This window comes from Salarias fasciatus, chromosome 18 (genome assembly GCF_902148845.1).
Source record: "Salarias fasciatus chromosome 18, fSalaFa1.1, whole genome shotgun sequence".
Taxonomy (NCBI): domain Eukaryota; kingdom Metazoa; phylum Chordata; class Actinopteri; order Blenniiformes; family Blenniidae; genus Salarias; species Salarias fasciatus.
Window position 1 is genome coordinate 7,787,471 of NC_043762.1, and position 11,665 is coordinate 7,799,135.

The following is an 11,665-nucleotide window of genomic DNA, read 5'->3' on the forward strand; positions in this document are numbered from 1 at the left end:
GCTCTTCTGTCTCACCTGTCTGCCCCACACCCCCACCGCCCCTCATTAGCGGCGTCTCTCTTGCAGGTCTTTGGGGGGTTTTGTTGAACCTCCGGTGTCACTTTGCTGCCTGACAACCAAATTCACAACACACAAACCTGTTTGTGTGCCTGTTATAGTTGGAGTATTTTCATGAGGAATCCTAAATCAGATCATAATTTGATTTTTTTTGTACCAAACTAAGTTTGACTTCAATTATTGGGTTAGTTCTGATAGAATTAAAATTATTTTTGATAAATAAATCAGTAATTTAGACTTAAATGAAATTGTTCAGATACCATGATTGACTTCACATTGGTTTATATTGTTAGCTGACTTGGAAAAACAAACGATGCATTCCTCTTTGTTCTGTCTTCATCTGGTGGCTTTGAAGAAGAACTGCAGTAGACAAACGCTTGTGTGATTTTATTATCTTGAACAGAAAGTGAAAACACACTGAAAGTGAAGCTGCAGCAGACTCCAGGTGTGATAAGGTTCTGGTTCTTCAGATGTGGTCCACAGACTGACTGGACGCTGGCTCCACCTTCGATTCTCCACTGTCCAATGAGTTGAACCTGAAGCAAATGAAAACAGATGGAGCCGGTCTGATCAGGTTTGGCTCAGTCCTTAAACCAGTTTCAAACTGCTTCCAAACCAGATCTGTGCAGCGTGAACCTTTCACCGACCTCTGTAGGAGGTCATCACAGAAGGTTTTCAGCCTCTGCTTCTCCAACTGGAAGAACTTCTGAAATGACAGAATCAGTCCGAGACCTGCAACACCAAAATCCTGCTTCTGAACAATTTGAACGCCTTGAATCCTAAAGTGTTGCTGAACTGAGACCGACACTGTGATTCACGTTAGTACCAGGATCTGGGTGTTGATGGAATTCAGAGTTGACGACTCCTCTGCAAGTTGCTTCAGATGATCCGAGATGCTGCTCCCGAATGTCTGGAGCAACTTCAGCCTGAAGTACACACACGTTTCTCTTTTAATCAGCAGTGTGGAGGTGGGGGATGTCCATTTCCATGAACAGGTACGGTACCTGTTCTCATGAACCGTTGTGAGCAGTGAGGAAACGAGCTGCTCACACTCCATCAGAGTAAAATGTACTCCAGCTTCGACTTTTTCCCTGCAGGCCTGAAAACAAACCTTTTTGATCAGGCAATCACAGGCAACCATTAGTCAGCCTTTCTGCAGGTGAGTGTACTGACAGTGAAGTCTTTCTCCAGCTCTGATTCTAATGTTTTGAAGGCAGCGATGATGTTGGGTGCCAGCTCAGTCTGTGGTTCGAAGCATGGTTCGGGTAGATGCCAGTCTTCCTGGGTGACTGGTTCTTCCTCCTTTGAATCTGCCTCCACCCGTTCAGGTGAGCTCTCTACGAGCGGGAGAAGACCAGATTCAGAACGGACTAAACTTAAAATAGAAGTCAAAAACACTAGATTTAACCTGTCACTATGATCAGGGGTGCTTCCTCTTCTGACTGAGGATCAGCCTTCATCTTCGTGGCAGGCACAGTCTCACTCCGGTCTGACAGGTGAGCTAAACACAGGTTGGATAAATGTGCCGTTTGGAGTAACTTTCTTTTTACCCTCCCCATTTTGATTTCCAGATAAAATAGGCAGGACAGCAAAAACAGCAACCTGAATCTGCAGCTTTTCTCTTCCTGATGACATCCTTAAAGAAAGGCACACAGGCGAGTACTGGTTAGTCGAGGAGGTACATGTTTGCTACAGCTGCACTGCAGGCACCCTACAGGTGAGCAACAGGTAAATTACACAAAAAAACTTCCATTCTTATTGATACATATTTAGTAAAGACACCTTTTTTATTGGAGAAATATTTCCTCCAAAGTCTGCCTTCTGCTGCTGAGAGCTGTGAGGCTCCTCCCCATCACGAACACCTAAAGCAGTCTCATATTAAAACCACCTAGTGTCCCCTGCTGGTTCTTCAAAGAACAACCTGTCCAATTCCATTTTTGTTGAGGTTTTTTTTATAGTTCATAGACTCACGGCTGGTCACAGGTGTGGACTCTCTGATGGCATCAAACAGGATCTCAGCCTGATTTCGACTGTCAATCTAAAACAAATACCTCAAAGTCTAATTTGGTAGGAACATGTGTGACACTGTTTGACATCTTGTTCCAGTGTTATTACCAAGCAGATGGTGGAGTCTTCCTCACTGCTTGGTGATGACAAAGGTAAAACTGCAGGGATACAGAGAAGGTTACTGAAGGTCATTTGGAGTCGTTTTTCCTTGACCTGAGATTAAGAATTACTTCTTTTGTCTTGTTCTAGTTGTGGTTATAGTTGCCTCGCTCACCCTTCAGCTGGCTCTTGCTCTGTGGTTTCTTGCGGCTGTAAGTCAGTTTACAGTTTGATTTTGCAGAGGGGGAGGGTGGAACTGTGCCAGTGGCTTCCTGAGGAGCAGCTGAGCGTTGAAGCTTCTGAACAAAGACTGACATACTCAGAACAACAGTCGATGTGATGACATTACGCCAACGTTGGAGGGTTACAGTCACTCTGTACCATGAAGACTCGTTCCACCGCCTTATGGAGCTCACAGTGATGCTCGCTGCTGAAGGTCAGCTCCACCGTATGACCTCTGCTGCCCTGATGGATGATGGGATTGTTCAGTTGAACACGGAACACCATCTCTGTACCAACACATGATGGGGAAGAGAAAGAAAACAAAAAACCCTGAAACTTTATCATGATCACCAGGATCTTCATCAACATCTTCATCATGGTTCTGACCCTTGTCTCTGACGTGCAGAGTGTAATGCTTCACGTCGTTCTTCACCAAGTGGATGGAGCCCCACAGAGGGGCCTGAAACAACACGTCAAACATGTAAACATCATCTAAGCAACATGTTGAAATTTAAGTTGTGTTTTGACACTTCAGCCACAGAGTAAACCTGCTCAGGATTGCAATACAGCGGCATAACGTCCTGTGTCCTACCTCAGGCTCATCGACGAAGAAGCTCACACTTTCTGAGTCAACATTAAAGTCTACCCAGAACTCCTCCAGTTGGTCATCTTTGGGTCGAAACAACTGCAAAAAAAATGAGTCTTCAGTCTGCATTCCTGATTAGTTTAGACTGAGACAGTCAGAAAATTGACTGATGGGAACATCTTACCTGTGTAGTGTTTAGAAAAGCTTGCAGACAGGGGAAGGTGTAGACTCTGACACACACAAGAGTAAAATTAACCCAAGCTTTGATCAGTTTTTGTGACCATGAGGTCAGAGCCGCTCACCTTCTCTGTTCTCCATTGGAAGCGTTCACAAAGTTCAGGAAATGTCTGGAGTCCTTCAAAGAGAGACAGGTGAGCAGACAGGCCGGCATACGGAGGGAAACGTGCTCGGACGGACAGCTGTGTCACCCACTGCCTCAAAATCAGCGTCTCTGATGTTACAGAAGGCGTTGACGATGTCGGAGCTGGAGAACCAGTCGTTGGCTCTTTCCTGGCGGTGCCTACGTGGCGTCAGGCGGCAGAGGGCCTCCAACAGGCTGCCCTGCAGCTCGTAGTCTGAAATAGGAAGAGGACTACAAACATGGATGCCTTCCACAACAACTGGGTCCTCTCACCAGTGAGTCGGGAGGGGGGGATCTGTTCGAGAGTTATAGCGAAAGTGAGTAAATTCTGGTTATTTCTTCCTCAATAGAAGTGAATGTACATGAAGGTTCTCATCCAAGATGGTGGCCAACAGAGGCAGTCGACAGGAGAACCATGGATGCCATTTAGCGACTCAGAATGAAGGAAATGTGAAACTGCATGAAAGCATGAGGTGAGTGAAATGTGGATTCAGACTCACTTCCAACTGTGAGAACTGCTGCTGCCATCTGAAACCTGACAAACAAAAACACATCTTGTACTGTCTATGGTGAAATAATGCAACATGCTAGATTGTAGTATAGGGCAGTAGTCAATATAGAAGATGGTGGTGGAGTGAAAGTAGTAGGGTGTAGTAGAGGGCAGTTTACAGTATCGGGTTCTGGCCCTGCTCAATCTGGAGCAGCCTCCTCTGTTCTCGGCTCAGACCCTCAACGATATTGTTGAAGGTTCTGATCCCCTGAAATCAGACAGAAGACTCGTAACCGAGACCGCCACAGACCAGCAACAAACCCCACGCATGATCAGACACCAGAAAAGACCGCCACAAGGCAGTAGAGACCCCAACAGAAGAACAGAGACCACCAAAAGCCAGAAGATACTACTTTAGCTCAGGCAGTATTTTGATTTGTTACCTCCAGTCTGAGTGGGAAGTGGATTTCTGTCTTGAGAGACAAACGAATCAACTGAAGCAGAATCCCAGACAGCTCAGGAACTGATAGAAAAAGACAGGCAGTTTTAGAGCAAAGGTGTCCAACCCTGGTCCAGGATGGTCTCTTTCCTGTATGTTTTTGATGCAAGCTTCAGCATAGCTGAATCTGAGTGATAGTGCTGTAACAGAAAGACTGAAAACATGCAGGATAGTGGACCTGCCGGACCAGGATTGGATACCTCTGGTTACAAGATTAAAGACTAGCCAGTGACACAGTACATGATAAAAACAAACCTGTCGATGATGCCTGAGTCAGCAGCTGAGAGACAGAGAGAGGGTTACTTGCATTAGTTTGAATAGTTCCCGGTGGAGTTAGGAGATTCCCTGCTAAAGTGGGAGTCCCAGTGGTCATATCAAATGCATGAGGCCTCCACAGGAGCACTGCGATTGGCCAGCCGAGTCATGTGGCTGACAGTCACTGGACAGGTGTGATCACAAACAGTGATCACTTCACTTCCCAGCATGCCACTCACCATGAAGTGATCCAAGAACTCCTCCATGAGTCTGAACAGGAGAGCAGAGCTTCTGTGGAGGTCAGAGGTCAGTGCTTCACAGACCATTTCGAACCACAAAACCACCTGCACAAAGAAACGAGCAAACCAAGAAATACTGTAACTTCGTGAGAACGGACTTATAGATTCATACTCAGATTACAGATTACTTTGGTGGCCAGTCCCACGCTGACGACTGTCTGTCGTTGGTTCTCTGTCAAATTCTCAAAAGATTTCAGCACCAGTTCAACTCTCTTGAAATGTCCTGCGTGCAGATCCTGAAAGAAAGACAATCCATACAGCTTCCCAAATAATATATAATCCACAAAGCTCCCAAAACAAACAAACAGTCCACAGTAAACAATCTACACAGCCCAACAACACACAAACAGCCATGGCTCCATCCTGCCTGTTCACCTCAGTAACTAGCCGGTCCAGTTTGGTCAAGGCGGCATCTGACTGTCCTCCATCAAGAAGCCAGTAGATCAGCAGAGAAGGGTCATCTCTGAGGACTGAATCGTGGACCTGTGCGCGGGCGCACACACTAGTTACAGAAAAGTAACGGTATCAAAGCCCAGTGTAACAATCTGAAGGGTTCTATCATCCTTTAATTATGGGGAAAAAATACAACCTGCAAATATTATCCATTATTTGACTAACCAAAACGTGAGGATAATTTAGTTTGTGTGCACGTGCTTACCATGGTGTACTGTAGCTCGGACCTGCGCTCTGTCGGGAACGAGCACAGCTGCTCCTCTTTAACTCATTAAGAGCGTCGGGACCGCGCAGGCGCACAAAACCAGCAGAACAAATGGGCATGCAGTGGTCGCAATCTGTCAATCACGGAGGTATTGACTCTTTCAGTCTATCAATAGTTTTTTCAATGTTGTATGACGGACCCTAATCCTCATTGAGGGATCCTGAAGCGTCCATTATTTGCGCCACAGCCAGCAGGGGGGCTCAATCATTCTGAGGGGGGTTTCAAGTTATGTCATTGATATAAACCAAACGTCTCCAGGGGCCCCCTGAGGGTCCAACGCATATATCTACCCTGCTGTGAGTGCCCAGACTACACACTACTGCAAAACATTCTTTCATTTTCTTAAATTTAGTTAATTTATTTGTGTTGTTTACTTGTTTACATGAACTATTTGTAAAGAAGGGGCGAAGGAAAGGAAGAAGAGAATAGTAGATAGGGTAGCAGGAGCAGAAGGAAGAAACTTAACAGGGGAAACAACAGCAAACTAAAATTTATTGTTTCTCTGAAATTAAACACCGATTCATACAATTTCCACACACTTGGAACAGGTCTTGAACGCACCACAATCACCCGGCAGATCTTTACTCGGTGCGCGCGCTCTCGTGCGCGTGAGACTGATAGAGTTACTGTGTGCGTGTGTGTCCTCATATAGACCCTCCTCTCTCTCAGCCTCAGAAAGTCTGAAAGTTCTCGGTTGTTTCAGTGGGTCAGCAGCAGGTAGGTGTGTGAGAGAGCTACATTTAAGTGTGCGTGTGTGTGTGTGTGTGTGTGTGTGTGTGTGTGTGTGTGTGTGTGTGTGTATTGGATCTGCTCTGTAAATTGTCAGAAACTGTAACTTCACACGGTTTCTTCTGTTTGAGGAGATGAACATGCAGAGAACTTTCCAGAGGAACATCTCAGAGGAACATCCTTGGGAGGCTAAACATCTGGAAACACCGAGGAGAGTAAAACTCCATTAAGAAGACATCAAGAGGCCATCAGGAGACCATCAGTCTTCGAATCTTTGTTAGTCCTGGGATTTTTCCCAGAAGGCTCTGTTTTGGACGTCTCCGCCAGGTGGAAGAGGATGGGAGCAGCTGTCTGTAAGGAGGAGGTGAAGGAAGAGAAGAGGAGGAGCATAGGGAGGGAGGACAGCCTGACGTCGGCCGACAGAATCCGACGATTCACCGTCAAACAGTTTGGATACAACGTCTTGATTCTGGCTCGCAGAGGACTGAAGGTACCATAGCGCCTCCTGGCAGGCTGAAGCCAGTGAGGTTAACTCATTACAAATGAAACTTTAAGGCTAACTAATAGATTCTGAGGCAGACTCCTTTAACTACAAGGTAGTTACTTTGTAGCACTCTTTAAGGGGTCGTGGACCCCAGGTCTGCATCCACTGCCTGAGATCGCTGATTAGTTTGTCCTGCAGGAGGCGCCGGAAGAGCTGTGGGAGCTGCTGGATGTGGAGAAGTTGAACCTTTCCCTAAACAGTCTGAGGTTCCTCCCCCCTCAGCTGGCTCTGCTCTCCAACCTGGTGGTCCTCAACCTGTGGGGCAACCAGGTGAGTCTCTGTTTGGCCCCACCCCTTCTGTACTCCCGCCTCCATACTGTCTCCCAGAATGATGTTCCTTCCTTATAAAACATCAAAACAGTACAGATTCACGAACCCGGAAGCCACTTCAACTTAGCACAGATGTTCGGACCCAGAATCCGGCAGAGCTTCGTTCAGGTTCTGTTGATATCTCGTTCAAGTGAACGTTTGAAGTCTGGGTTATTCCTGTGTCTCTGGATTCTGTTGTTGTGGTTTGTGATCCTGTATCTTCATATGCTTCAAGTGTGTTGGTAAATTGCTGTGTGACTTGTTCTGGTCCTGTAACTAAAAGCAGCTCTGACCCTGGTGCCCTGGAGCCAGGCAGCGTCCCTGAGCTCCTGCAGCAGCTGCTCTGTGTGCTGGAAAAATAAAGGTTCTAATCCTCCTCTGATCCATCAGGATCCACTTTCACTCCTTCAACCTTCAGGAGCAGCTCAGACTCACTCTGCAGCGCTGCCTGCAGGCTGCAGGAGGTATTACACCATCACACACCCCTCTGTTTGTTTGTTTGTAGCTAAGCAGCCTGCCGGCGGAGATCGGACAGCTGAGGAGACTTCGCGTTTTGTTTGCCTACAGAAACAAACTGAGTGAGATTCCTGAAGAGCTCGGAGCCTGTACACAGCTGGAGGTACTAATACACACTATACTACACAGCACTGTGTGCAGGTCTTTGCTACTTTGTGTACTACTACACAAAATACTCCACTACAAACAGTACAAACAGACCAGATAACACTTGTGTGTAGCACCTAGTCTAGGTGCTGTGTCTGTCTTAGCTCAGTACCACCCTCCTGTGGCTGTGTGTCGTACTGCAGGTTCTCAGTCTGGCTAACAACCAGCTGTCCTCTCTCCCGGCTTCGCTCTCCAACCTGAGCCGCCTCCGCAAACTGAACCTCAGCCACAACCTCATCGCTCACCTCCCGGCCTGCGTCTACAGCATGAAGGCTCTGGTACCTCCACTTCTCACAGAGCACACATCTCCAGCAGGGGGCGCTGAGCAGCCACGGACATGCCCTCTCACCTCTTCTGTGTCTGCAGGTGTTTCTCCATCTGGCCTGTAACCGACTGGACAGCCTGGCGGAGAACATACAGGCTCTGGTGGAACTCAAGATCCTCATCGTGGAGGGAAACAGCCTCCACACACTGCCCAAGGGTCTCTGCTGCCTCACCAGGTAACTACACCTGACCCGGTAACCATACCTAACCGAGTAACTACACCTGACCAGGTAACCATACCTAATACTTACTGTAACTATGTGTAACCAGGTCTGATTTGATTTGATCAGGTTGGAACTGCTGAATCTGGACTTTAACGACATCAAGGATGTTCCTCAGGTATGACGATGACTATGCCGATGATGATGATGATGATGATGATGATGATGATGATGATGATGATGATGATGATGATGATGAAGGTGGTGGTCATGTCACTCAGGAGCTGCACTACCTGTCGCGGTTGGAGAGGTTAGCCTGCCATCCTCTGGACAAAGGACTCCACATTGTCCACAACCCGCTGCTCAAACCCATCAAGGAGGTTCTGGAGGGCGGACTGACCGCGCTCTATAACTACCTGAGGGCGACTTAGACCAAGGGGGCGGAGCTTTATGTGCCTGTAGACGGCTTAGAACAAGGGATGGAGCTTCACTAACTGAGGCCTAAGCGGGGGAAGGCCGAGGATGACCTACAGCTAGTGGGTGAAGCTTCCTCCATCAGGCATCTGCAACTCTGAGAATCGAGGGCTGATGTCCTGTTTTTGCTCTGTCCCTGCTTCAGCGCTCCTCAGTCTGTTGTTGAATTCATCGTCCAGCTTGTAAAAAGCCCTACATCAAGCCCCTGATTGCAATCAGCTTTGCTGCAACTGGGAGAGACCTAAAACATGCAAGAAGATGGTCCTCAAGGCCTTGAGTTGAAGATCCCTGGCCAACATGGAGACTATTCAGAACAAGAGGGTGGGGCTTCAAGCACATATTATCTGTACAGAATAAGCAATGGGGTTGTTTTAACTACCTGAAGTTAGGAAATGACTTTTCAACAAAAGTTTGGAGTGGAATTACTTAGACAGCCATGAGTTGAAGGCGGATTCTAGGGCTTGATTGTGAGCTTCTTACCTACCTAATGGATGGAGGGTGGGGGTGGGGGGGTTACCTCAGTGAAAGCGAAGTCTACCTGAAAGCTGGACTGCCTGAGGCTACAGTCAGGACTTATTACCTGTCTGCTTATTACCAGATGCTCATGATGTGTTTATACATTAAAAAATAAATTTGTATTAATCAAGTTTTCCTTTTTTTTCCCCCTCCAATATCAAAAAGGTATTTACATGTATTGACCTGCTGGCGACTTTTAAGGTTTCTCACAGTCAGTGTGGAGAGTGTAAGCTCAGCATGACTCCATGCTTATTCATAGTCATTCTGATGAGTGTCATTAGCACCAAGCTGCAAATACAGAATGTGGCCTGCAAGAGACAGAAGAGAGACAAATCCCCTCCCCATGAAGAAGCACAGTGGACATCTTTATTCCCACTCTATGAGTAGATTTTATGTGCTTTTTATATTCTCCTTATTAATTATAGCTGAGTTCATATGTAAGGTCTGAAACAAAGATTTAGTGCCTGATTTAGGAATTTCTTCACAATTTCTCCAGTAAAGATAAAATACACAGTCTGAGATCCTACAAGTTATAAGTACTGTAATAAAATGGTTTGAGTCACATTTATATGTTGATTTTGTTTTGCACTGGAAGCTTGCAGTTTAAATCTTCTGAAAAAGTTTGTAACAATAGCAAATGCAGTCACTTAATTAATTTACTTGAGTTACAGTTCTTCTCAGTTGCCTTGGTGCATTTCATACAATTAATACACCATAATTTCTGCACATCATAGTAGTAGTTTATCATTCATTCCAACTTGAAAATGATTTAGACATGCATCAATTGCTTTAATGAAACTCTGCTGTTTTAGAACATTTACGATACTTTTCTTCTTACTTCTTCAGCAAGACGTGCTTTTGCAGGTTATCAACTTGGTTCCGCAGCGCGGTTTGTACTGATTGTTTAAAGTAATGAATTAACTCTTGTACAAATGCAGACATTGATGAGAGAAATGCACCAAAGCAACTGATGAAATTTTTTTTCTAATTATTTTTGATTAGCTCTAGTCTATTGGAAGATGCTCTATAATATGGATGTTAGTTGAAGTTCGATCATTGTAACATGAAAAATATCTTTCTGTCATTGTGAGGGCAATAGTTCACTGCGTTGTAGTTTTTTAATGACCACATGATGCCAGAGTTGTGCCAGTGTGTGATCATGTGAAGCAGTGTATTCTGGGTCATGTGTCATGAGATTCACTCCCTTTTTTGTTGATTCCGTGAACCTGAAAGCTTTTTGATTCTTAAAAATATCTAATGGGTCACAACTGAGTTTCTTTCAGAGCAAATCAGTCTTTACAAACACGAGTGGCAGAGTGGAGGCCTGTAAAGAGCTCATTGAAATCCACCAAGTGGTGGTAATAGGATGAAAACTGTTGCAACAAGTCAGCTGAGCGAGACTAATAAATGAGGCCACACACCGTGGTTTAGGCCAAGAGACGAACAATTGTGAGAATGTTTTTCACCGTAGCTGTGGTCTTCTGTTGGAAAGTGAGACAGATTCACAACGACCAGAAACAGCCTGAGATTATTTTCCTGCAGCATATAAAATCTCATGACCCCTGCTGTCTTCTGCTACGATCATCAACACTTGGCAGACTAGTCTGAAATCAATATTACTTTCATTGGGGCGGCTGTGGTTCAGTGGGGAGAGCGGTCGTCTCATAATTGGGAGGTTGTTAATTCAATTCCTGTCTCTCCCCTGTCTGCATGTTGAAGTGTCCTTGGGCAAGACACTGAACCCTAAATTGCCCCCAGTGGACGGACTGAGCGCCTTGCATGGCACCCGCCTCTACTGGTGTGTGAATGGGTGAATGTGACAATGCAGTGTAAAGCGCTTTGGGCTCTGTCAGTGCAGGATAAAAAGCGTTATATAAATGTAGTCCATTTAGTCCATTTACTGTATTGCAAACTCCATTTATTTTGCATTAAAGGCAGAAAGTTAAACTCTTGACTCAGTTTGTAAAAAGACATTTGGCAGATTTTATTTCCTAGTTACCGAAGCTGAACATTTCGTGACACTTTGCATCTCATTTTATTCTGCACTGATCCCTCAATGCTCTATATACTAAGACTACTACTACTACTACTAGTAGTACAACACACACACACACACACACCTCAAAACGGATGCAGAACTGGTGATCTGGATCTATCTATCTATCTATCTATCTAGATAGATAGATAGATAGATAGATAAAGACAAATGTATTCTGTCAGGTTTTCGTCTAACAAGATAATTATCTTTAAATATTTAGCATTCAATTATTTTTGCTTTTTGAACAGCTAAGCGTCAATGTTTTCAATCACAGACATTTATGTTATATATTTTAAATGATGATTTTTAAAGGA

General features: G+C 45.3%; 2 protein-coding genes across 2 annotated transcripts; one reads left to right on the forward strand and one right to left on the reverse strand.

Annotated features, from left to right (window-relative positions):
• Positions 1–871: 871 nt before the first annotated feature.
• Positions 872–5,229, reverse strand: sycp2l (synaptonemal complex protein 2-like). The gene is made up of 19 exons (XM_030115014.1): positions 5,224–5,229; positions 4,997–5,111; positions 4,266–4,345; positions 4,002–4,090; positions 3,833–3,867; positions 3,404–3,546; positions 3,274–3,326; positions 3,156–3,201; positions 2,978–3,070; positions 2,773–2,845; positions 2,545–2,672; positions 2,339–2,435; positions 2,142–2,222; positions 1,840–1,919; positions 1,660–1,693; positions 1,473–1,558; positions 1,231–1,371; positions 1,062–1,156; positions 872–983 (listed from the first exon to the last, which is right to left on the reverse strand). Exons 1-19 carry the CDS (start codon positions 5,227–5,229, stop codon positions 872–874), a joined length of 1,587 nt encoding a protein of 528 aa, XP_029970874.1.
• A 1,036-nt stretch (positions 5,230–6,265) lies between these two features.
• Positions 6,266–9,182, forward strand: LOC115405851 (leucine-rich repeat-containing protein 30-like). Its single transcript, XM_030115597.1, has 8 exons — positions 6,266–6,310; positions 6,457–6,812; positions 7,005–7,136; positions 7,681–7,794; positions 7,982–8,116; positions 8,205–8,338; positions 8,453–8,501; positions 8,605–9,182. Exons 2-8 carry the CDS (start codon positions 6,660–6,662, stop codon positions 8,752–8,754), a joined length of 867 nt encoding a protein of 288 aa, XP_029971457.1. The 5' UTR covers positions 6,266–6,310; positions 6,457–6,659; the 3' UTR covers positions 8,755–9,182.
• Positions 9,183–11,665: the final 2,483 nt, after the last annotated feature.

Coding starts and splice junctions, on each gene's coding strand:
- LOC115405851 (XM_030115597.1), top strand. CDS start 6,660: ATGGGAGCAGCTGTCTGTAAGGAGGAGGTGAAGGAAGAGAAGAGGAGG. Junction 6,813..7,004: donor TGGCTCGCAGAGGACTGAAG/GTACCATAGCGC, acceptor TTTGTCCTGCAG/GAGGCGCCGGAAGAGCTGTG. Junction 7,137..7,680: donor TCAACCTGTGGGGCAACCAG/GTGAGTCTCTGT, acceptor GTTTGTTTGTAG/CTAAGCAGCCTGCCGGCGGA.
- sycp2l (XM_030115014.1), bottom strand. Junction 2,436..2,544: donor CGGTGGAACGAGTCTTCATG/GTACAGAGTGAC, acceptor GCTGCTCCTCAG/GAAGCCACTGGCACAGTTCC. Junction 984..1,061: donor ACAACGGTTCATGAGAACAG/GTACCGTACCTG, acceptor TGTGTACTTCAG/GCTGAAGTTGCTCCAGACAT.